Raw genomic sequence first — 27,104 nt, forward strand, 5'->3', positions numbered from 1 at the left:
TGAGTACCTTAAAATGGATTCGGCTTTTCACTGGTAACCAGTGTAGGGACCGCAGAGTGTTGGACGTGGGACAGGACTTCGGCAGACCCACCACTGCTCTCGCAGCCGCGTTCTGGACGCGCTGCAGGCGGACTTGTCCACCATAGACCTAAAAGATGCATACCTGCACATCCCCATGAACAGGAAACACAAACACATGTTAAGATTCAAGGTGAACGAAGACCACTACCAGTTCACAACCCTGGCTTTCGGACTCAAGTCAGCGCCAAGGGTCTTTACCAAATGCCTCGCGGCGGTGGCCGCACACCTACGAAGGAAGGGTATACATGTGTACCCCTACCTGAACGACTGGCTTGTGAAAGCAAGCTCTTACACGAGGTGCAAAGCTCACGCAGAACAGATCACAAGAACGCTCACAAACCTGGGCTTCTCCATCCACTGGAGAAAGTGCTCCATGGACCCAGAACAAGTGAAAATCTTCCTGGGAGCCCTGATCAACACGGTTGAATGCAGAGTGGTTCGAGGCATGTGGGCTGCTGAATTCATATCTGTGCATAGATCGCCGCCTAGTGTTGGGTCCAGATGATTACACATTGTTGTCCTGGAAGAGTCTTCGAAGTATCACGAGATAGGTGGCTCCTCCCCTGGACTACAGTGCGCATGGGCATCGCCTCCATCCCCAGATTGTTTTTTTCCGCCATTGGGTTCGGATGTGTGTCGGTTCCCTCTGTCGGAACCGATAGTTGTTAACTCTCTTAACTCGAGACCAAAAGGTCTTTAGGCTTGGCGCCGGTATCGTTTTCGTTCGGGTTTTACTGTTTCTTCAGCTCCGAACTCTCGCTGCCCTTCCGCGTGCTGTCGGCGCGGACGGGCCTACACGACGCTCCAGACATGGAACGGACTCCTTTTAAACGGTGCCCGGTGTGCAACTCTAAATACTCGCACCTCGACGTGCACCCAGTGTGCAACACTTGTCTGTCGCCGGACCATGACGAGGCCATGTGTATGGCCTGCTCCAGGTTCAGGTGTAAGAAGACCCTCAAGATTCGTCGGGCTGCGAGACTCCAGGCCCAGATGTCTGCGCCCCCGCCGGACGACATCTTCGAAGAAGACGTTGGAGACAACAATGTCCAACAGGTTTCGGACTCTAGCCCTGCGTCAGAGGGGGATGCCTACGACGCAGGAGACGAGGAGTTTGACGAAGCCGGCGACGAGGTAGGAGACGACGATGGGGCCATTGCCACCGTGGGAGATAGCTCTGAGGAAGAGCATCCCCGAACTGACTCAGGGGTCGACCCCCTTCCTGCGGCCCAGGTCGAGGGATCGCCTTCGGGCCTTACCCAAGACCTCGTTCTAAGTCCAGCAGCCCCGCCTACGGGCCCGGCCACGGACATTTTGGAGGTGCCACTCACGTTGCCAAAAACGAAAGTGAAGCCTTCGGGATCCACACCTCCGTTTTGTCATTTACTGTGTAAACCACAACATTGACCCGCTAGACGCTTCCATTCAAAACATCATTTGCTACCTGTTCCACCTGTACCAATGCAATTTGGCGTATTCTTCCATCCGCATTCATTTGTCTGCGATGGCAGCGTACCTCCAGAATAGGCAACACCTATCACTCTTTAAGGTCCCTGCTATCAAGGCTTTCCTGGAAGGACTCAAAAGGGTCATTCCACCACGGACACCACCAGCTCCAGAATGGAACCTCAATGTGGTTCTTACAAGGCTGATGGGTCCTCCCTTTGAGCCACTGCACTCTTGTGAGCTTCAGTTTCTGACTTGGAAGGTGGCTTTCTTAGTAGCAATTACATCGCTACAGAGGGTTAGCGAGTTGCAGGCGCTCACCATCCAAGAACCTTTCTTCCAAGTACACGCTAACAGGGTGGTGCTCCGCACTAATCCTAAATTCTTACCCAAGGTTGTATCTCAATTCCATATGAACCAGACAATTGAGTTGCCAGTGTTTTTTCAAAACCCAGAATCGCTGGCGGAGCGGATGCTCCACACCCTTGATGTTAAAAGGGCATTAATGTACTATGTTGACAGGACGAAAGATTTTCGTAAGACCAAGCAACTTTTCGTTGCTTTTGCCTCACACCACAAGGGAAACGCTATCTCCAAAGCTGGGATCGCTAGGTGGATTGTGAAATGCATCCAGATCTGTTACGCTAAAGCTAAACGCACTCTCACAATTCCACCGAGAGCCCACTCCACCAGAACGTTGGGGGCCTCTATGGCTTTCCTAGGTAACATTCCCTTAGAAGATATTTGTAGAGCAGCCACATGGTCTACCACGCATACTTTCACTAAACACTACTGCGTAGACGTGCACTCCAAACAGCAGGCTGCTGTTGGTCAGGCTGTTCTCAAAACACTTTTTCAGACTGCTGCAGCTGGCACGGGCGGCCGCCAATAACGGGAGGACTGCTATGTATTCTATGCACAGATATGAATTCAGCAGCCCACATGCCTCGAACTGCAAATGCTACTTACCAGTATGCATCTGTTCTTGGCATGTAGGGCTGCTGACATTCATATCGCCCACCCTCCTCCCCGGCGCCTGTAGCAGCTGCAGTACTCATACACATGTATGTACACATATGCTCATAGCTTGGGCATCACTCACATACTTCACTCCATCTCTGCCAATGGCTAAAAACAATCTGGGGATGGAGGCGATGCCCATGCGCACTGTAGTCCAGGGGAGGAGCCACCTATCTCGTGATACTTCGAAGACTCTTCCAGGACAACAATGTGCAATCATCCGGACCCAACACTAGGTGGCGGTCTGTGGAACCCAGGAGATGCAGTCAAGCACATCAACTACCTGGAACTGAAAACGGTGTTGCTGGCCCTCAAGGCCTTCCAAAAGCACCTTTACAACAAAAGGGTGATGATACAGACAGACAACACCACAACAATGTTTTACATCAACAAGCAAGGGGAGACTCAGTCATTCCCCCTGTCGAGCTTGGCTCAAGAAATATGGAGATGGGCGATCCCACTCAGGATAGACCTGCTTGCCATACACCTGCCAGGGAAGGACAATGTGGAAGCGGATTGGCTCAGCAGGCAAGCATCGGTGTCCCACGAATGGGAACTGAACAACCAGGAAACAGAGAATCTGTTCAGGAGGTGGGGCACGCCAACAATAGACCTGTTTGCAACACGCAGAATGCAAAATGCCAACACTTTGCATCGAGGGAACAGGAACCGATGGTTGCCTACACTTTTCCACCCAGAGTCCTGAACTAGTGCAGGTCAAGCAACATGACTCTCATCCTGGTGGCTCCCCAATGGGCGAGGCAGACTTGGTACTCTCAGATTATGGAGATGTCGCAGGGCAGAGCACACAAGTTCCCAAAAAGAAGAGACCTTCTCTCCATGGAAGGGGGACAAGTTCTACACCCAGAACCAGAAAGCCTCAGTCTGTCAGCGTGGCTCCTGAGGACTTAGAGTTCGCACATCTAAAACTACCAGAGAGCACACTTCGGGTGCTGAGAGAAGCAAGGAGACCCAGCACGCGGAAGTGCTATGGGGAGAAATGGAAGAGGTTCACGCAGTGGTGCCATAGGAAAAACCTGGAGAGAAAACTGACTAGAGAGTCTACAGTACTTAGATACCTCACGCACCTGACCAAAGCTAAACTAAGCTCGTCCTCGCTGAGGGTTCACCTGGCAGCGATTGTGGCATACACAAGAGGAGAAACAGGAAGAAGTTTCTTCACTTCCAGAGTAGTTAAAAGGTTCTTAGAAGGAGCGAAGAGAATAGCGCCACCCAAGAGGATGCCGCCGCCGGCATGGAACTTGAACCTGGTACTGACGGAACTCATGAAGCCACCGTTTGAACCCATCCATAAAGCGTCACTACAAATGCTGACAATGAAGACTGCCTTTCTAGTAGCAATAACATCGCTACGCAGAGTGAGCGAGCTACAAGCTTTGACGCTGCAAGAACCGTACATACAAATACACAGTGACAGGGTCGTGATAAGGACAGACCCGCATTTCATGCCCAAGGTAGTATCTAAATTCCACATGAACCAAAGTATCCAGAAACCTAGCTTCTGCCAGAAGCCCACGTCAAACGCGGAGAGGGCGCTCCACACTCTGGACGCAAGGCGGGCAGTAATGCACTATATAGAAAGGACGAAGGAACACAGGAAGACGAAACAATTCTTTGTGTCCTTCGCAAGGAGTCTCCTGGGTAGACCAGTGACTAAGAACACCATAGCAAGATGGATTGCCAAAACAATACAGCTCTGCCACATGCAAGCTGGTGAAGAGCTCACGGAGGGGCCACGAGCCCACTCAACCAGAAAGAAAGGGGCAACGATCGCCTTCCTGGCAAACACGCCCATCCAAGACATATGCCTGGCGGCAACATGGGCTTCAGTGCACACTTTCACTAAACACTATTGCGTAGATGTGCAGATGAACAAGGAAGCACAAGTGGGCCAAAGAGTGCTTCAACATATCTTTAACAACCAACGCTCATCTTCCACCCAGCCGCCACATGAGTGACAAAACCGCTACGAAATCTATGCACAGCATAGTGAATCCAGAAAGATTCACGCTGCAAAACGAATAGTTTCTTACCTGTTGGGATAGTTTTGCAGCTTGAAGATCTTTCTGGATTCACTAGCGAACCCACCCACCTCCGCCAGAAAGATGAGGCTGGAGAAGGTGGAAGGACATAGAGTAAGATAGGAACGTTTAACAAGATAAATATACGTGAAGAAAGTTACGTTGAAGGAAAGTTTAATACACATAGCCATGGATTCACCACAAAAAAGAAAAGAAAAAAGAATCCGAAGATGGCGCCCAAGGGTGGGAGCTTCCGCAGGAAGCGTGCCGACGTCACAAAGGTGCACCAAATGGTGGGACGTCGACGCCCACCTGGGCTACAAAAAACAAGAGAAAAAAGACTACGAATCCGGACCCAACCACCAGATCGCGGAATAATGCACAGCATAGTGAATCCAGAAAGATCTTCAAGCTGCAAAACGACACCGACAGGTAAGAAACGATTCGATTTCTTTTCAAATATGGAGAACAGAAGTTCTTTAAAAAGGTCAGGCTGAACGTTCTGCTGGGGATGGCTAAAGCATGGGATAGAATCAAACAGCGTATAGGTCTCAACTATGTTTTTAGTTGGGCCCCCCTGTGGGACTCTCCATGGATGCCAGATTGCCTGAAAGATAAACTAGCTACACCACTCAGAGCAGCGGGATTAAAGGTGTGTGGGGATCTGGCATTCGATGGCTCACTTACATCATGGTAGTCAATACATACCCGGTTGGGAGAGGGCATCTTCAGGTTCAAATATATACAGCTTCAGAGTCGGGCCCAGAACCTGGAATAACCCATAGGTATAGGAAACTCTCTTGAGGAGCAGTTAGTGATAAGACCGGTGGGGAAAAGAGAGGTTTCTTCCTTTTATTGGGCTATAGAGGAAGCTATTGATGGATACTTTAAATTAGCGAAGAATTTGTGGGGAGCCTCCATGCCATATGAACATTGGGAAGATCTCTGGCAAACTTCCTTTAACATCCTGTTTGCTGCTGTAAACCCAGCCTGGCTTAGGAGGAACCACCTGTTTACCACCCACAGGGCCTACCTTTCTCCGTTAATATTGAAGGGACCTCCGGTTAGCTGTAAGAAATGTGATTGACAAAGTGCTTCTGACATCCATATGTTCAAGGACTGCCCAGTGATAATATAACATTGGGAAAAAGTAGGGGCAACCATTACTGACATTTTGGGATCTCCAGTCCAAATTACTCTAGCTTTGATAATCTTTGGTATATCCAGTGAGATAACGGATCCTGCTAGGGGGGTTTCTCTTCCATGCTATTTTGCTGGCTAGAAGACTTTCAATCCAGTGTTTCAATTGTTCATGAAATTTATTTTATATTTTTAGAAGAATTTATCATCATCATTTCATGTTGTTCGTTCAATATGATTCTCATGTTTGTAAATCAGACATTGTCATAATAAGGCATCCAATGCATTTCGGGCATTATATAGCATGCCCTTCATCAGGGAAATAGACACTGTAAAACAAGGAATAATAAAATCATATCATCAAAAAGGTTCTGTGTGAGTCTTATTAACATCAATCATGACATAAACAATACAAGGTCTGCTTGATATGTGCTTATAAGTCAATATGAGCTGTGTGTGAATCACATGCTGTGGTTAGTATTAGTGAAAAAACAGAAAGAAACTTCTCAAAGAAAAATACTCTAACTCACATGGCTGGGTCTCTAACAATACTTGTGGTTCTGCAAATCAAAAATAAAGCAGTGTTACAAAAACAGCCTCACATAGGGAGGCAGTTCATAAGGCAAAAACATACTAACAACCAGGCTGGTGGTCTATAAAGTCCCTCACAACTAACCTTGCTCAAGAATAGGCGCGCGATTACGTCCTTCTCTCCTCGTACTCCGCGATGGCTCAATGAAATGCCGATCGCGTTCACCTATTTAACCTGGATTTTGGTCATGTGACAAGTCACATGGCATGGCCATAGAAGAAAGACTCATTATCGAAGGTAGCAAACCAAAGTATGCTGTCTTAAGTAATACCCGAGTCACTGATCTAAATGCTGGTTATCATGATGGGTGGCCAGGAGAACCGGTTGCGAAAAAATTCTAGAAAATATTGAAAAGGATATGTATAAGCTAACGAGATTTAAAAAATTAGGTTTAAAAAATTAGGTTTAAAAAATGGAAAATGGTTAAAAAGAAATACCGGGAATCGAACTAATCACTGCTGGGATGTTAGATGAGCTGTTCTATGGTTAGTGCTATTGTAGAAAGTGAAGAAATGGAAAAGAATATAAAGAGTGTAAGTGTCAGATGTGTGTATGAACTCACATAGTATACACAAGGAACAGTCAGGGGAGCAATTAATTATAGGTAACATGCAAATTCAATTCTTTCATTTAACCCCAATGGTTTCTGGCAGGATAAATTTTGTATCCAATAGTTCTCTCTCTGCAGAAGGTATTTGGAATTGTCTCTGCCTTCTACTTTCTGGACCGTTTCAAGGATGATGAATTTGATCTGGGAGATGTTATGATGTTCTTCAACAAAATGGGAGGATAATGCAGATTTCATATTTTTCAAACGAATGTTGGACTTGTGTTCAGTTAGACGTACTTTGATTCGACGTTCCGTCTTACCAACATACATTTTGCCACAAGGACATCTGATTCCATAGATGACATTACTCGATTCACAGGTGGCATTTACCTTTAGTTTGATGGGGTAACCTTTTGAAGGATGACAGAATGTGTTACCACGGATTACGTTGTTGCAACTTCCACAATTAAGGCAAGGTTTCGTACCAGAGAATTTCATTGCAGGTGTTGAGGTTGTACATATTTTGTGTTGAAGAATTTCTCCAAGATTCTTTGATCTAGTGTAAGCAAAGATGGGAGGTTGATTAAACGACTGTTTGAAATCGGGTTCAAGATTCAGTATGGACCAATGTTTTAAAATGGTTTGTTTGTATTTCCTGCTGGATGTAGAATATCTGGATACCACCACTGTACGTGTTTGTTCAGATTTAGTTTTGATGGTTAGAAGTTTCTCTCTATCCAATGTTTCAACCTTTTTCTTTGATTCCTCTAGTAGAGATTCAGGGTAACCTCTATCCAAGAATTTCTTTTTGACTTCTCTTAGTTTGACACCTAATGCATTTTCATCTGAGGTAATTCTCTTTACTCTGGTCATTTGTGAAAACGGCAGGTTGTTAATCAAGTTGGGTTGATGAAAACTCGAGTATAACAACATGTTGTTCCTGTCCGTTGGTTTGGTGTAAACATCTGTTTTAAACCCTGTTGGAGTTCTAGTGACTTTAACATCCAAGAAATTTACTGCGGTTTCTGATGTTGTCCATGTCAGTTGGATTCGTGCGTCCAGATTGTTGAATTTAGTGAGTTCCGTTATTAGTTTCTCCTCTGTGTTAGACCAAAGAATGAAAAGGTCATCAATGTATCTGATCATTGTTTTGAGATTGCGAGACCATTCTGTATTCAAAAAGATATGTTGATTTTCATACCACTGCATGAATATGTTGGCATACGAGGGTGCTGCCGAATTGCCCATAGCCATGCCGGTTAATTGTTGGTACCAAGCTTCATTGACCTTGAAATAGCTGTGATATAGAATAAAACACATCAGCTCCATGAGGAAAGTTTGAAATTGTTGATCAAGATCTGTGTTTAAAAGAGCAGACTCTATTGCCTCTAAACCCATGTCATGGGGTATGCTAGTGTATAAACTGCAAACATCTGCAGTACACATAACTAGTTTTTCTGATGGATCCAGCTTAATTTGTTGAAGTATTTGCAAAAACTGGGATGTATCTCTGACATAGGTTTGCATCGATTGTACTGTCGGCTGTAGATACCTGTCGATAAGTTGACCAATCGGTTCATGTAAGCTCCCTCTCGTCGATACTATAGGTCGCATCGGGGGGTCATAGGTATTTTTGTGAATTTTTGGTGTCATCCGCAATGTGGGACTCTTGGGATTGAGTGTAACCAAGAAGTTCTTTGTCCGGTCAGAAATGGTACCTTGTTTGTGTGCGCCATCAATGATGTTTTTTAACACTTTGGAGTACTCCAGTGTAGGATTGTGATCCAATTTGCAATACGTGTTTGTATCATTGATATGTTCTGTCACTTTGTTGTTATACATATCCATATTCATTATGACGATCGCGCCGCCTTTATCAGCTTTCGTGAACATGATTTTGTCGTTGGAAGCCAATTTCTGCAAGGTGTCAAGATCCTTTTGTGTGGTGTTCCTTCTTTTGGGTTTATAATGTTAGATCTTGCGGAGGTCTTGTTTCACCAAGTTTTCAAATAGGTCTAGCGTCTTGTGGCTAGTTGGAGCTTGAAAAATACTGTGGGGTCGTAGGCCTAACAGTTGGTCTTTCTCGATGCTCGGTCGGTCCGGTATTGTGTTGTCAAAAAAATGTCTGAGTCTAAGTTTCCGCATCAGTTTAAAAAAACTGACTTCAAGTTCCAGACTGTTTGTAGTAGTAGTTGGGACAAATGATGTTCCTTTTTGCAATAGGCTTAACTCATACGGGCTCAAAGTTTGGTCACTAATGTTGATTACTAATTGTTCTGAGGCTGAGTCTTTTTGAGTTTCTTCTCTTTCTCCTTCTCCTTGGCTATAGCTGACGTGCTCCGTGTAGTCGGCGCGTCCCTTTCTTTGTCCTTTTCCAGTTCCTTTTCCTGACCCTCTCCTGGGTCTCCTTTTTGGGCTTGGCCCTGGTCTAAAAAAGGACTAGTGTCTGTGGTTTTGCTGGTAGTGGGTTGATCAGTTGTTGTTTGCTCCTGTGGTGCCGGGGTCGATTGAGGTTTACGTGGTCTTTGACTGGTGTCGCTATCTGAGGAAGATGTCGTAGTATTTGAATTGTAAGGACGATTTTTACGTTTTTGTGCATATACCTCCGCCCATGTGTATACTTCTCCTAAGCGGTAGTCCAGTGTATCTCTTTTAAATTTCCGGATTTTCCGTTCATTGATTTCTTTGGAATGTCGATCTATTTGACTTTTGATATCCTCTAAGGTAGTTTTTAATTCATCTTCCGTCAGCATCTTGGATAATTCAGACTGTGTTTCCTCAATTTCCATACTTAATTCTTTCCAAATGGAGGATAATTCTTGTATGACCAAGAGAATTAAGTCTAAAGAGCATTTATTCAATATTTCATACCAGCGCTCCTGGAATTTTTTGGAATGTTTACAAAGGGATGGTTTGAGTGCAATTCTTAGCCCCCTAGGTATGCGTGCATTCCGATGGTATTTTATGAGAGTACTAGCGTGGAGTTGCTGATTGGTTTTCCTTTTTAGTAGATAAATTAGTTGTCTTATGTTTTGCTCTTTTGACCGGCTCGTGGTTTCCTGTGTGAGTTCATCCCTGATTAGGGAGTAAATTTGGTCAACATCCTTTGATTCAAACGCAAAAGTGGAGGCTCTGGCCTCAGTGGTTTTGGAGATGTCATCGTAATTACTCATGTTTCAAGTTATGCTGATTTTTGGTGCGTGCTATTAATCCTTGGGACTCTGAAGTGATACAATATTAGAATTGGATAAATGCACAGCAATTTGTTACCTCTCAAAGTTCAACAGTTAATCGTTTTTTTGGTGCACCGTAAGGTGGCGTCGAGGGTCCTGCGACGTCAAGATACACAACACTGATGTGGCACTAGAGGATCTCTAGTGTCATCCCTTACCGGGCACACAAATATTTGTCTTCCCACTCAAAGAAGACTTTCAATCCAGTGTTTCAATTGTTCATGAAATTTATTTTATATTTTTAGAAGAATTTATCATCATCATTTCATGTTGTTCGTTCAATATGATTCTCATGTTTGTAAATCAGACATTGTCATAATAAGGCATCCAATGCATTTCGGGCATTATATAGCATGCCCTTCATCAGGGAAATAGACACTGTAAAACAAGGAATAATAAAATCATATCATCAAAAAGGTTCTGTGTGAGTCTTATTAACATCAATCATGACATAAACAATACAAGGTCTGCTTGATATGTGCTTATAAGTCAATATGAGCTGTGTGTGAATCACATGCTGTGGTTAGTATTAGTGAAAAAACAGAAAGAATCTTCTCAAAGAAAAATACTCTAACTCACATGGCTGGGTCTCTAACAATACTTGTGGTTCTGCAAATCAAAAATAAAGCAGTGTTACAAAAACAGCCTCACATAGGGAGGCAGTTCATAAGGCAAAAACATACTAACAACCAGGCTGGTGGTCTATAAAGTCCCTCACAACTAACCTTGCTCAAGACACAGACACTAGTCCTTTTTTAGACCAGGGCCAAGCCCAAAAAGGAGACCCAGGAGAGGGTCAGGAAAAGGAACTGGAAAAGGACAAAGAAAGGGACGCGCCGACTACACGGAGCACGTCAGCTATAGCCAAGGAGAAGGAGAAAGAGAAGAAACTCAAAAAGACTCAGCCTCAGAACAATTAGTAATCAACATTAGTGACCAAACTTTGAGCCCGTATGAGTTAAGCCTATTGCAAAAAGGAACATCATTTGTCCCAACTACTACTACAAACAGTCTGGAACTTGAAGTCAGTTTTTTTAAACTGATGCGGAAACTTAGACTCAGACATTTTTTTGACAACACAATACCGGACCGACCGAGCATCGAGAAAGACCAACTGTTAGGCCTACGACCCCACAGTATTTTTCAAGCTCCAACTAGCCACAAGACGCTAGACCTATTTGAAAACTTGGTGAAACAAGACCTCCGCAAGATCAAACATTATAAACCCAAAAGAAGGAACACCACACAAAAGGATCTTGACACCTTGCAGAAATTGGCTTCCAACGACAAAATCATGTTCACGAAAGCTGATAAAGGCGGCGCGATCGTCATAATGAATATGGATATGTATAACAACAAAGTGACAGAACATATCAATGATACAAACACGTATTGCAAATTGGATCACAATCCTACACTGGAGTACTCCAAAGTGTTAAAAAACATCATTGATGGCGCACACAAACAAGGTACCATTTCTGACCGGACAAAGAACTTCTTGGTTACACTCAATCCCAAGAGTCCCACATTGCGGATGACACCAAAAATTCACAAAAATACCTATGACCCCCCGATGCGACCTATAGTATCGACGAGAGGGAGCTTACATGAACCGATTGGTCAACTTATCGACAGGTATCTACAGCCGACAGTACAATCGATGCAAACCTATGTCAGAGATACATCCCAGTTTTTGCAAATACTTCAACAAATTAAGCTGGATCCATCAGAAAAACTAGTTATGTGTACTGCAGATGTTTGCAGTTTATACACTAGCATACCCCATGACATGGGTTTAGAGGCAATAGAGTCTGCTCTTTTAAACACAGATCTTGATCAACAATTTCAAACTTTCCTCATGGAGCTGATGTGTTTTATTCTATATCACAGCTATTTCAAGGTCAATGAAGCTTGGTACCAACAATTAACCTGCATGGCTATGGGCAATTCGGCAGCACCCTCGTATGCCAACATATTCATGCAGTGGTATGAAAATCAACATATCTTTTTGAATACAGAATGGTCTCGCAATCTCAAAACAATGATCAGATACATTGATGACCTTTTCATTCTTTGGTCTAACACAGAGGAGAAACTAATAACGGAACTCACTAAATTCAACAATCTGGACGCACGAATCCAACTGACATGGACAACATCAGAAACCGCAGTAAATTTCTTGGATGTTAAAGTCACTAGAACTCCAACAGGGTTTAAAACAGATGTTTACACCAAACCAACGGACAGGAACAACATGTTGTTATACTCGAGTTTTCATCAACCCAACTTGATTAACAACCTGCCGTTTTCACAAATGGCCAGAGTAAAGAGAATTACCTCAGATGAAAATGCATTAGGTGTCAAACTAAGAGAAGTCAAAAAGAAATTCTTGGATAGAGGTTACCCTGAATCTCTACTAGAGGAATCAAAGAAAAAGGTTGAAACATTGGATAGAGAGAAACTTCTAACCATCAAAACTAAATCTGAACAAACACGTACAGTGGTGGTATCCAGATATTCTACATCCAGCAGGAAATACAAACAAACCATTTTAAAACATTGGTCCATACTGAATCTTGAACCCGATTTCAAACAGTCGTTTAATCAACCTCCCATCTTTGCTTACACTAGATCAAAGAATCTTGGAGAAATTCTTCAACACAAAATATGTACAACCTCAACACCTGCAATGAAATTCTCTGGTACGAAACCTTGCCTTAATTGTGGAAGTTGCAACAACGTAATCCGTGGTAACACATTCTGTCATCCTTCAAAAGGTTACCCCATCAAACTAAAGGTAAATGCCACCTGTGAATCGAGTAATGTCATCTATGGAATCAGATGTCCTTGTGGCAAAATGTATGTTGGTAAGACGGAACGTCGAATCAAAGTACGTCTAACTGAACACAAGTCCAACATTCGTTTGAAAAATATGAAATCTGCATTATCCTCCCATTTTGTTGAAGAACATCATAACATCTCCCAGATCAAATTCATCATCCTTGAAACGGTCCAGAAAGTAGAAGGCAGAGACAATTCCAAATACCTTCTGCAGAGAGAGAACTATTGGATACAAAATTTATCCTGCCAGAAACCATTGGGGTTAAATGAAAGAATTGAATTTGCATGTTACCTATAATTAATTGCTCCCCTGACTGTTCCTTGTGTATACTATGTGAGTTCATACACACATCTGACACTTACACTCTTTATATTCTTTTCCATTTCTTCACTTTCTACAATAGCACTAACCATAGAACAGCTCATCTAACATCCCAGCAGTGATTAGTTCGATTCCCGGTATTTCTTTTTAACCATTTTCCATTTTTTAAACCTAATTTTTTAAACCTAATTTTTTAAATCTCGTTAGCTTATACATATCCTTTTCAATATTTTCTAGAATTTTTTCGCAACCGGTTCTCCTGGCCACCCATCATGATAACCAGCATTTAGATCAGTGACTCGGGTATTACTTAAGACAGCATACTTTGGTTTGCTACCTTCGATAATGAGTCTTTCTTCTATGGCCATGCCATGTGACTTGTCACATGACCAAAATCCAGGTTAAATAGGTGAACGCGATCGGCATTTCATTGAGCCATCGCGGAGTACGAGGAGAGAAGGACGTAATCGCGCGCCTATTCTTGAGCAAGGTTAGCTGTGAGGGACTTTATAGACCACCAGCCTGGTTGTTAGTATGTTTTTGCCTTATGAACTGCCTCCCTATGTGAGGCTGTTTTTGTAACACTGCTTTATTTTTGATTTGCAGAACCACAAGTATTGTTAGAGACCCAGCCATGTGAGTTAGAGTATTTTTCTTTGAGAAGATTCTTTCTGTTTTTTCACTAATACTAACCACAGCATGTGATTCACACACAGCTCATATTGACTTATAAGCACATATCAAGCAGACCTTGTATTGTTTATGTCATGATTGATGTTAATAAGACTCACACAGAACCTTTTTGATGATATGATTTTATTATTCCTTGTTTTACAGTGTCTATTTCCCTGATGAAGGGCATGCTATATAATGCCCGAAATGCATTGGATGCCTTATTATGACAATGTCTGATTTACAAACATGAGAATCATATTGAACGAACAACATGAAATGATGATGATAAATTCTTCTAAAAATATAAAATAAATTTCATGAACAATTGAAACACTGGATTGAAAGTCTTCTTTGAGTGGGAAGACAAATATTTGTGTGCCCGGTAAGGGATGACACTAGAGATCCTCTAGTGCCACATCAGTGTTGTGTATCTTGACGTCGCAGGACCCTCGACGCCACCTTACGGTGCACCAAAAAAACGATTAACTGTTGAACTTTGAGAGGTAACAAATTGCTGTGCATTTATCCAATTCTAATATTTTGCTGGCTAGGACAGAAATCTGTAATAGATGGGTTGACGTTTCACTCCCTACACACTCGGAGTGGCTGTCCTCTCTACTCAAAACATCTAAGACGGATCTGGATAGACTGCAAAATTGCAAGAAGAAAACTCTATGGGATTGCTTATTAAGCTGGTCTAAGCATTAGCTTTTGGGAATTATGATGAAGGGTCTTAAGTTGTTACGTTTTAAAATATAGATCCTATGATTATGCCTCCCGTAAACTCTTCCAATGTGTTGGGCCCCCACTGGTTCCATCTCTTTGTAGGCTAATATTAACAGTCACCGGCTATACTTAAACAGAGGAGAGCGTGATCACCCCTTCCCAACATGGGGTCAGTGACAGTTTTAGGGCTGTTGAGTACCGGTAGGCAGGGCACAGCATCCTGGTCCCCTCTCGATAGCCTATGACTCCTTAACACCGAGCAACGGTAGCGATGCCCTATCCTGTCAACTGAGGTCTGAGGCTAATGAGGATTAAAAAAACTTGAAAAAAACCCACTGTAATTTTGATGAACTTAATCTATGGAAAGTTTAGACCTCTGGGTTGGATTTGCATTAAAAAGTGGCAGGAAGTTGGATCTGCGTTGATGAACAGCAGGAAACGGTATTGGAACTAAATTCCCTGGCAAATGGGATAAGGATTTCACTATCAGAAGATCTGTTATTAAAGACAACAAGGTTAGCAAACGGACAACACCTTGAGAGATGGAAGTCATACAGCTCTTATAGCCATTCTTTCCTTAAACACACACATTTTTTTCTATCTTTGTTCCTCTGATATTCCCATATGATGGTTCCCTTGGGAGCAGCACCATTCCCTGTTTTTGTTCACAAGAAATATGCTTTAAGAATTCAAAGCATAAAAAAAACATTTTTATAACATTTTACATAAGTTGGTACTGAATACATGGATCTGAAATTATGGGTGTGTATAAAATACAATATTATGACAGTACTTGAACGCCATTATCAGTCTTCCATCGCAATCTTCCCACACGTACTACCGCCATGACCACATTAATAACAAATGTCTCAGAGCACCTCTGATCATGTCTAATATTCACTTAGCTCCGGTTCTGACTCATCCGATGGCGGGGTACATATATTCCTTCTGAAGGCATTCCACTTCCCCCTCACTCGTGTCCATTTCATGGGGCAGCCTCTGCGGACATAAACCACTTTCTCCGCAACCATTGCGCCATCCATGTCGCTACACCACTGTCGATGAGTGGGAACTGCCTGTGCTCCCCAGTGTTAAGCTATGTTTCTTTTAGCTATCATAATGCATAATGTCGCCCAATCTTGACGGTTAAGATCCGTCAGCTCCCAGATGTTGAGGAGACATCTCTTGGGTTCTGGTTGGACACTAGCCCCACCAACCTATGAGATTGTGCCAGATTGTGCCCATGACAGCTTCCCATTAGTGCGTAATCATTGGGGATTCCCACAATGTATGGTAGAAAGTACCAGGTGTGTCCCATCTTCGCAGACAGTCGTGTCAGTATTTCCAATTTTATGAGTTGTCAATCTTGTGTAGTAGGTTCAGTACAGGATTTTTTGTTGTACTAACTATAATCTGGAGGGTATTGCTACTTCCCGTGGGGAGGCAAACCCCTCTTGCCAGTCCGTTTCGTCCAGTTCCCCTATTTCTGTCTGCCATTTCTCACGAAGAGTTTTGTGGGGTCTGGTTGGTTGTTTACAATTTCACGATATGTTAGGGAAATAGCTTTTTTAGTTATATGGTCCGTCAGTCTGTCTTCTAGCGGTGAGGTCTCCGGGAGGTCTGTGCCTGACCCAATAGCTTTGAGTGCATGTTTGATCTGTAGAAATAGAAATTTCCCGTCAATGCCATCTCGTATGTTGCTTGGAGCTGAGAGAATGGAATGACCTCTCCTTTACTCTACAGGTCCTCCACCCTTGAAATGCCTATGCGGTCCCATTGCTTGAAGCCTTGACTGTTACGAAGTCTGCCAAGTTGTCGGGTGTCCCAAAGTGGTGTATGCTGTGTTGGAACCCCTTCCCAGCAAAGCGAACAGAGTGCAGGGAACCATATATGTACATGTGTGCGGTCGGTCCCAACAGTGTACTTCTCGGGGATTTATTATATAGTGCTCCCAGAACGCCATTCTTAACCAAGGATATGCCTAGCCATGCGGCACACCAGTTCCTCTTGTGGGGCGTGGAGCCATTGATTTATCACAATGAGCTGTGAGGCCCAGTAGTATGTTTTGATATTGGGTAGGCCGATTCCGCTGTCATACCAGCCCTTCATACCATTGCTATGCGGGCAGGTTTCCCGTCCCAGAGGAGATCACTATTCTGCGTCAATAGCTTTGAAGTAGGTGTGGGGAACCGGAAATGGAGTGTTCTGCAGGGCATAGAGGAAGCTAGTGCCATCATTTTGAACAAGGCAACTCATCACAGTAGTGTCAGTGGTAGGGAATGCCAATGTTTAACATCACAGCGGAGTCTTTTCAGGGGCTCCAGGGGATTCTTCTAAGTAAATTGCATGGATTGGGGAGTAATGTATAGTCCTAGATATTAGGGCATATTCCTACCACTGCCCGGAGCTCACGACTAGATCAAAGGGTGCCCCATTGCTTCAGCCGCCTGGATTAATGCTTTTAGCTTCTGTTAGTTGACGGAATATGGTTCTGATTAATGGGTATGCCCGGTCGATCTCGGAGCCTCTCTAGGCAGCGGTCAGCCATGGCCCCTCTTGTTTCTCTTTACATAGTGTCCTTTCATTCGCAAGTTCCAGCAATATTCTCAGGCTAAAAGAGGCATTACCTTGGCTGCACGATTCCACGAATCCGAAGAGCCACCATGAGAGGAAGATAATTCTCCTATTTAACGGCCAAAACCTGGAATTCTCTCCCCACCCACCTCCGCCTTACACAGAACCACCTCTCCTTCAGAAAACCACTCAAAACCTGGCTGTTTGATTAAATAGCGAAACCCCCCCTCCCCCAAGCGCCTTGAGACCCTCTGGGTGAGTAGTGCGCTATACAAATTTTGACTTGACTTGAATGCTTTGAATAGAATTCTCTTTCGGATTGGGAGCCAATGAAGTTTAACCAGCTCCTGGGACACAGGGACACATTTTGGGATCCCCAATATGAGCCTGGCAGCCGCATTCTAATACCTGCAATTTATTTAGTACCCCCTGTTGGGCACCGAGAAATAGACTATTGCAGTAATCCAGCCTTGCCATGACCAGCGTCGTGACCAATGTTTTTCTGTCACTGCCTGGAATAAATGGAAGGATCTTACATATGGATTTGAGCAAGTAGGCCACAGAGGAAGATAGTGCATTGACCTGGGGACAAAAGGTGAGTTGATCATCGATCAACACCCCCAGGTTTTTCACCTTAGCCACTGGGATGGGGACCTTGCCCATCTGCTCTGGCCACCAGTTTGAGCTCCAGAAGTTAGTGTTTGACCCAAACACCATAACTTCAGTTTTAGCCAAATTTAATTTGAGGCAGTTAACTGCCATCCAGTTTCCAACCGCCAGCATACAGTCCTGGAAATTTCTTGCTGCTACTCCTTCCCTCCCTGGTAGTAAAGACACCACAATCTGGGTATCGTCAGCATATGATGTAAGATTAAAGCTGTGTGCCCGGATTACTGGTGCCAATGAGCTGACATAAACATTGAATAACGTAGGGCTCAGGGACGAGCCCTGAGGAACTCCACAGGGCAGGATGAAGGGTTTTGACTCATAATCTCCTAAGGCCACGCTCTGGACTCTGCCGGACAGGAAGGCTTTAAGTATGTCAAGCGCCTTCCCTTGTACTCCGCAGACCTTCAGACGGTCAAGTAAGATCCCATGGTGGACCGTATCGAAGGCCGCAGAGAGGTCCAGTAGCACCAGGGCAGCCCTCCCTCCCGCATCGGTCACCGCTCTGATCTCTTCAGTTGTTTTAATGAGGGCGGATTCCGTGCTATGGTAAGGTCTAAAACCATGTTGGGAGGGGTCCAGAGTTTGAGTGGCCGCAAGGAAAGAGCTTAATTGAGTATTCAGGGCCTTTTCTATTAGTTTAGCTGGTAGAGGGAGCCTTGCTATTGGGCGGTAGTTATTTGGGTCTCTGATATCCAGGTTAGGTTTTTTAAGTAGGGGCAAAATCGAGGCAAGTTTCCAGCATGCTGGAAAACCTACTGTCGCAAGAATTTTGTTAAAGACGGTCACCAGCGATGTGACTATCTGTTTTGGGGCCATTTTTATCACAGCCACTGATTTTGCCGCTAACAGTAGCCGCCTAATTTCTTCACAAATTTTGTCCTAAAGTTAGCTCCATTACCTTTTCCTTTTCTGGAGAAGCCACCTGGCTATTCATCCTCTCCTGACTGGAGAAGGCTTTGAAAATGATCTCCACCTTTTCTAGAAAGAATTTGGCAAGATCTTCGCATAATTCAGAAGTCGCGGGGAGGGCCGCGGGAACCGGATCAGCCAGAGCAGACACCGTAGTAAACCGTTCCTTCGCAGAGTTCTTAGCGAGGTTTATGCGATTAGTATAGTAATCTTGATTTGCCCTCCCCACCGTTTTTTTTATATGCTAGGAGGCTTTGTTTAAGAAGCAATCTGTCACTATCCCTGTATTCCTTCCGCCAGACCCTTTCCAGTTTTTTACATTCCAATTTAAAAAACCACGGTGCTGAGGGCTGGGCTCTAGCCAGGAGACGCAGTTTAGGTGGAGCGAGGATGTTGCAGGCTTTATCAATCCAACTAGTATGGGCAAGAGCCGCCGCCTCCACCTCTAATGGAAGGGGCTCCTTGGAGGAGAGCAAATGATCTTCCAGTGCTCTACTCTCAACTTTGTTCCAGGCTCTGCATATCTTAGCTACTTTAGGTGGACACCCCCCACTTTGGGATAGAGAGAGAGAGAGAGAGAGAGAGAGAGAGAGAGAGCGAGAGCGAGAGAGAGATAGGGAGAGAGATAGGGAGAGAGATAGGGAGAGAGATAGGGAGAGAGATAGGAAGAGAGATAGGAAGAGAGATAGGAAGAGAGATAGGAAGAGAGATAGGAAGAGAGATAGGAAGAGAGATAGGGAGAGAGATAGGGAGAGAGATAGGGAGAGAGATAGGGAGAGAGATAGGGAGAGAGATAGGGAGAGAGATAGGAAGAGAGATAGGAAGAGAGATAGGAAGAGAGATAGGAAGAGAGATAGGAAGAGAGATAGGAAGAGAGATAGGGAGAGAGATAGGGAGAGAGATAGGGAGAGAGATAGGGAGAGAGATAGGGAGAGAGATAGGGAGAGAGATAGGGAGAGAGATAGGGAGAGAGATATAGGGAGAGAGATAGGGAGAGAGATAGGGAGAGAGATAGGGAGAGAGATAGGGAGAGAGAGAGGGAGAGAGATAGGGAGAGAGATAGGGAGAGAGAGAGGGAGAGAGATAGGGAGAGAGAGAGAGATAGGGAGAGAGAGAGAGATAGGGAGAGAGAGAGAGATAGGGAGAGAGAGAGAGATAGGGAGAGAGAGAGAGATAGGGAGAGAGAGACAGAGATGGGGAGAGAGATAGGGAGAGATGGGGAGAGAGAGAGAGAGATGGGGAGAGAGAGAGAGAGATGGGGAGAGAGATCGGGAGAGATGGAGACGTTGCTAATAGCATGTTATCTCAGCGATAAAATCCTGTGATGCGCGGCGATAAAAAAATTGCTGCTAACACTACTTATCGATAAATATCGCTATTTGTTGATAATATGCCCCTAAGTTAATTGAATGGTTGTCTGTCAAAAGTAAGTCGAGATGCAAGGGTATTCTTCTTTATATCCTGTCATAGAATTCATTTTCTGAATTGGTTTAGCCACATTTTGTGATTGATGTTTTCTCTTTGCTGTTTTTGCTTTGTAATGACAAATGCACATAGCAAAAAATGTGTGCTAACATACAAGGAAGAAAAGTGATCTAAAGGAAAACATTTCCTATGTTCACATCTTTACAGATTTGATCTCTACCCATCCAAATGCCCTTAGCAATATTATTACACATGGACAGATTCTTATGACAAAGCATATTAAGGCATTCACAAGGACATAGAATGTTGTTTATGAATTTATTGCATTTTGACACCATGCAGATTTCCGTATATTTTGAGTATTAAGTGAAGACTTGGAGTCTCAAACTTTTTGTTCACGAAAGGAATATTCAATTGCTGTTTAGACGTGTCAAAAGTATACCCTATGTGAATTAAACAGATTTTGTGTTTTTATTAAAGATCAGCTCCAACATTTTCAGAACACTTCCACCAAGCGATAATCCAGAGTTTGATCCAGAAGAGGATGAACCAACACTTGAAGCATCTTGGCCCCACATACAGGTATGTGTGTTTGCAATTATTTATAGACTTAACGATGCTTATATACGCAGTAGTAGGTCTTCCCTACTTATGTTATGTTAATTAGTATTTATATAGCGTGTAATCACCAACAGATCTCTTAGCGCTTAGGAGAGAGTGGCTGAACCCCACCATCGGCTACATACACTTGGCATTGCATGTGTTATTCCCAAGCCTCCGTGAATTATAGGGTCTTGAGCTTCTTCCTGAATGGAAGAAGAGGGATTTCCCTATGTAGGCTTTCTGGTAGCTTGTTCCATAGGTGGTAGATCAGAACTGAAAAAGGCCGTCCGACAATGGTAGTTTTATTGAAAGTTGGACAGGAACAGCAGGCCTGCCTCGGATGAGCGGAAGGTACGTCCTGGCACATGGCTCCCGAGGTGGTCCTTGATGTATTCTGTAGCCTGCCCATGGAGAGCTTTGAGCGATGCAGAGGCCCTCAAACTTGGCTTGCTGCTTCGAAGTGGTTCGTGACCTATGCTCACAGTATCAACAGCTCCTAGTGGTGGGGGATTTCAACTACCATTGGGACTAGGTGGCTAGTGTGTCACAGGCCTTTCAGCTGCAGGAGGCCATGACCACATTGGGGCTACTCGTGGAGTCCCACACCTAAGACGGGGACACACCCACGACCTTGTCTGGACCACTCAGCCTCTGGCTAATCTGACAGATACTAGACCGTGCAATAGGTTTCAGATTGTTGATGTCGGGGACATTCTAATCGACATAAGTAATACCCACATCAGTCTTGTCCCCTTGGTTGTGGAAGCACCACAGCGAGAAAAACCATCCCATCACAGACTAATCTCCAGTGTCCTGATGAATGGACTCTGAGATGACATGTAGCTTAGAAATGGCTTGGTATACTGTACATTATCAGGAACGTAAACGCAGCAACTAGACCCAATCAATTTACAGACTCCTCTATCTGCAAGGATAATGTCTAGAACTATTCGGTTCTGCAAAATCATAAGGCGATCCGCCTGAAGTTCAGCTGTCTAATTACTCAATACTCCAGAAGTTACGTGTTCGAGGCATATAGGCTGTAGATGGTACATTATGAATAGATCGCCATCTGGTGTTGGGCTCGGATGATTGCACTTGTTTTTCTCTTGGAGAGTCTTTTGTAGCTTGGTGACTCCTCCTTTGGTTGCTAGTGCGCCTGGGCATTGGCTCCATCCTTAGATTGTTTTTTTCCGCCATCGGGTTCGGATGAGGATTGAAGCGCTCCAGATCGACTTCGGAAAGAAGTGACTTTTCGGCGCGTATTCCCTTTCCAATTCAACAGTATTGTTATCGAACGCGTTTTCATTACCATCCCGACACGTTTCGACTCCAACATCAAAGAAAAACTTTGATCTACGTCGACGAACAGGAGGCCTTTCTAGACGTGGTCAAGCCCGGAGTCCATGGAAAGGACTCCATTTAAGAAATGTCCAACGTGTGGTGCTAAGTTCCCACACAAGGACCTACACGAGGTGTGCAACCTCTGCCTATCGCCTGAACACGAATCCAGGGACTGCGAAGCCTGCGCAGCATTCTCCTCCTAGTCGACGATTAGAAACCGTCGAGCTCGAAGACACGAGGTTTACAGAATGCAGTCGGAGGCGATCCCGGAGCTGTTCGAAGACCAGCACCTCGAGGAAGAAGAGGATCATGAAGAACAGTCTGGGTCGGAAGGGGACGAGTCGGAGGTCGAGGAATTCGACGTTCAACAAACCGTGAGTGACGACGTCCCCTTACCAAAAAACCGACCCCGTGCGGTAACGACCCCGCCTTCGAGCCCGGTCAAACCGCAGAAGAAAGTTTCCGACGCCCCGCCTTCGGGCCCGGCAACGAAACCGAAACTGATACCGAAACTCTCGGTCTCCCACCATGTCGGATCCGAGAAACGGTCGACATCTACTTCGACACCGAAGCTTCATGCAAGGGAAAGCTCGGCATCGAAACATTCCATGTTGAAACCAAAACATGCTTCGACGTCGAAGACTCACTCGACACTGAAAAAATCGGACTCTAGCAAATCCTCGGTGCCGAAAACACCGAACTTTGACGATCGGAAGCAAAGGCACCTTTCGGAACCAAAGGCTTCGGTACCGACACAGGAGCAACCAACAGATCCGAAACAAAAGATTTTGTTAATCGATCCACAAACTTGCAAAGTGGTAACGAAGAAGAGGAAGAATGAACAGCTAGAGCACAAAGCTCTTCCTTCTAAGAAGAGAACAATGGGGACAAATACAACTCCTCCTACTTCTCCTCGACCTAGAGTCACACCCTCTTCTCCTATTCCTCACACTATGCCAAATATTCCTCCACCTTCTACACCAAGACCATCTACACCTCAGACAGATGTAGACAGTGATACAGGGGAGGGAGAACCTCATGGGGACGATGAAACTATCCCAGATGAGGAAGACCCATGGGAGCATTATGACGCAGGGTCAGATGATGACAACGACCCAGAGTTATATCCCTCAAAGCCTTCACCACCTGATGATAACACAGGTTTTGTTCAGCTCATTAATAGGGCAGCAAAATATCATAAGGTAGATCTACATACAGAACCTCAAGTAGAGGATTTCGTATTAGAGACACTACCTACTGCACAAAGAACATCAGGTACTCTACCTATGCTGAAGGGTCTTCTCAGTCACACAGCAGACATATTCAAAGACCCAGTGAGGGCTAGGGTGCTAAACCCAAGAATTGATAAAAAATATAAGGCAGCTCCAAAGGACCCAATATTTATCAAGGGGCAGGTACCTCTGGACTCGCTCGTAGTTTCAAACGCTCGCAAAAGAGAACTCATTATCTACAGGAGAAGCCCCTCCACCTGATAAGGAGTCAAAATTAATAGATGCATCAGGCAAAAAAGTAGCATCACAAGCGGCAAACAGCTGGCTCATAGCCAATACACAAGCGCTACTTGCACGCTATGATAGGGCACATTATGATGAGTTAGAAAAACTCATCACACATCTCCCTAAAGAAAATCGGAAAAGGGCAGATCAGCTTATACAGGAAGGAAAGATAATAACTAACACTTCCATTAAGTGTCCACTGGACGCGGCAGACACTGCAGCAAGATCCATCAACACCAGTATCATGATAAGAAGACATGCATGGCTTAGAGTATCAGGGTTCAAACAAGAAGTACAAACATCTTTATTGAACCAACCTTTTGATCAGAAGACACTTTTCGGCTCGGGCACAGATGAGACTTTAGAAAAGATGAAAAAGGACACAGAAACGGCTAAGTCAATGGGAGCATTACAACAGCCAACACAAAGGGGTTCTGTTCGTAGATCCACCTATAGAGGGGGCTCAAAAAGTACAGGAACAAGTCAGCAAACTACCTCTTTTACACCAACATCACCCAGAGGTAATTCAAGAGGCAGTTACAGAGGTAACAACAACAAGGGTAGAGGTCGCAGAAATAATAACAACCGCAACTCCCCAACCCCAAAACAGTGACTTAATACAACTTCCCCCAGACCACATAACACCAGTCGGTGGACGTCTAGCACAGTTCCTACCTGTCTGGGAAAACATCACATCAGACAAGTGGGTGAGACAAATTATCCAACATGGTTATTGCCTAGAACTCACAGCTACCCCACCAAACATCCCCCCCAGACAACGTCCAATGATTCAAGACCATCTGACATTGTTAAAAGAAGTACTATCACTGCTACAAAAGCATGCCATAGAGAAGGTTCCAAAACATCAACAAGGAACAGGAGTATACGCTCTATACTTCCTAATCCCAAAAAAAGACGGGTCTCTAAGACCAATCTTGGACCTCAGACCTCTCAATGCATACATAAATTCGGAACATTTCCACATGGTCAAGCTCCAACAAGTACTTCCTTTACTGAAGAAAGGGGACTTTCTTTCTACACTGGATCTAAAAGACGCTTACTTTCACATCCCAATTCACAAAGCCCACAGGAAATACCTAAGGTTTGTAGTGGAAGGACAACATTATCAGTTCAAAGTCCTTCCGTTTGGGGTCACAACGGCACCAAGAGTGTTCACAAAATGCCTAGCAGTGGTTGCAGCACACCTGAGAAGACAACAAATACATGTCTTCCCTTACTTGGACGATTGGTTAATAAAGGCCAAGTCACAAGAAGAATGCCTTCACAACACACAGAAGACCATTCAATTACTGCACCACCTAGGGTTTACGGTGAACTACAAAAAATCCCACCTACAACAAAACAAGATTCAACAATATCTGGGGGCTACTATAGACACAGAAAGAGCCAAAGCATACCCCAATCCAATCAGAATACAAACAATGGTCACGTTGATACAAAGATTTCAACCACAACACTCACTACCAGCACGAGTGTTTATGCAGCTGTTAGGCATGATGTCCTCCTGCATACTACTAATACCACATGCCAGACTACAAATGCGTCCACTACAGGAGTGTCTAGCGACACAGTGGAATCAGGTTCAAGGTCAGATTACAGATCTGGTGTTGGTAGACGACCGTACGCATCGCTCTCTGAAGTGGTGGAACACAACAAACATTTCCAAGGGACGGTCGTTCCTAGAACCGATTCCACAAGTGATACTGACAGCGGACGCATCGCTCTCCGGATGGGGAGCGCATATGGACAAATACACAGTGCAGGGGAAATGGAGTGTGCAGCAAAAGAAACTGCACATCAACTACTTGGAACTACTAGCAGTTTTTCTAGCATTAAAAGCTTTCCAAATGCAAATAACCAACAAGGCAGTCCTGATCAGAACAGACATGACTGCAATGCTCGCAGGCCCTCGCAGGCGGTCGCTCCCTTCACGCTGCTCTGCCGCTCGCCTGCCTGCTGCCTGGCAGCTACCTGCTCGCTGCTGACCTCCGCTCACCTCCTCCGCTGCCCTCCGCTCACCTCCTCCGCTGCCCTCCGCATCAGGCTCACCTTCTGCCCGCAGCCTGCCGCCTCTGCCCCCGCTCCTCTCCAGACCCGCTGACCTGGTCACCTCCGTGATTCCTGCCGCCGCTGACCAGTAGCTCCGCCTCCCCTCCACTCCCATTGGTCCTCCCGCCTCCCCGCCGACCCTCCCTCCCGGCTCCTACTTATGACGCCCCCTCAGCGACCGCGCAGCGGACGCGCCGATTGAGCGCCAAAGGTAAGCCCGTCTGCGCCTGGACCGCGCCCAGTGCCAGGACCCTTGGCCCCCGCCGTCACCAGCTTACCCGCCGGACCTACGACGCCACCGAACTCAACGCCGGCCGACTCCCGGGCTGTTACCGAGCCAACCCGAGACGCACCCACGGACCCTTCTGCTGCAACGCCTGCAAGTTCACCTGCATCCGGACCTGCACCTCTCCAGCAGTGCTCAAGACCTCGACGAGCAACAGCAGCAACCACCTGAAGTGCATCCTGCTCAACACCCGCTCCGTCCACAGACACGTCGTCGAGCTCTGGAACCTGCTCGACACAACGTCACCAGACGTCGCCTTCCTCACGGAAACCTGGATGAACGCCTCTTCAGCGCCCGACATAGCCATCGCCATCCCAGACGGCTACAAGATCATCAGGAGGGACCGCATCAACCACACCGGAGGAGGCATCGCCATCTTCCACAGGAACACCATCCGCATCACGACCAACACCGACGACACCCTCGCAACCGCCGAGCACCTGCACTTTCAGGTCCACATCAACCCCAAGACCACCCTCAGAGGCACCCTCATCTACAGACCCCCGGGACAACGCACACAATTCAGCGAAGACCTCGCCGACTTCATCAGCCCGCACGCCCTCTGTTCCGCTGACTACATCCTCCTCGGGGACCTCAACTTCCACATGGAGAACAACAACGACCGCAACACCACCACCCTGCTGGACAGCCTCGCCAACCTGGGACTCAAGCAACTGGTGACCACCCCCAAAGTCGAGTGTGTGTCCACTACGCCGGACACACACTCGACCCCGTCTTCTCATCCAGCAAGGACATCGCCTTTAGCCACGCCACCGGACTCCACTGGACGGACCACAGCTGCGTCCACTTCAGCTTCGCAAGGACCACGATCCACCACCACCTGCAACAGGCTGCACGCAGGAGCTGGAACAAGATCACAGCCGACCAGCTCGCGTCCTCCCCGAACATGAACCCTCCCACCAGCACAACGAACCCTAGCCAGGCGGCCACCAACCTCACGAAGTGGATCAGCGACTGCGCAGACGAGCTGGCCCCCTGAGGACCCCGCCCAGCAGACCCGGTAGCAAGAAAGCCCCAT

At 45.5% G+C, this 27,104-nt stretch overlaps 1 protein-coding gene across 1 annotated transcript in view; it reads left to right on the plus strand.

The window, feature by feature from the left end:
- PPP2R5A (protein phosphatase 2 regulatory subunit B'alpha) overlaps positions 1-27,104 on the plus strand; it is an 885,130-nt gene that overhangs the window by 159,814 nt on the left and 698,212 nt on the right. Inside the window, exon 3 of the mRNA XM_086927850.1 lies at positions 20,726-20,827. Coding sequence (XP_086783976.1) covers positions 20,726-20,827 — 102 coding nt within the window. The remainder of the gene's footprint in view (positions 1-20,725; positions 20,828-27,104) is intronic.

The sequence above is a fragment of the Lissotriton vulgaris genome, chromosome 6, assembly GCF_964263255.1.
Source record: "Lissotriton vulgaris chromosome 6, aLisVul1.2, whole genome shotgun sequence".
Classification (NCBI taxonomy): Eukaryota; Metazoa; Chordata; class Amphibia; order Caudata; family Salamandridae; genus Lissotriton; species Lissotriton vulgaris.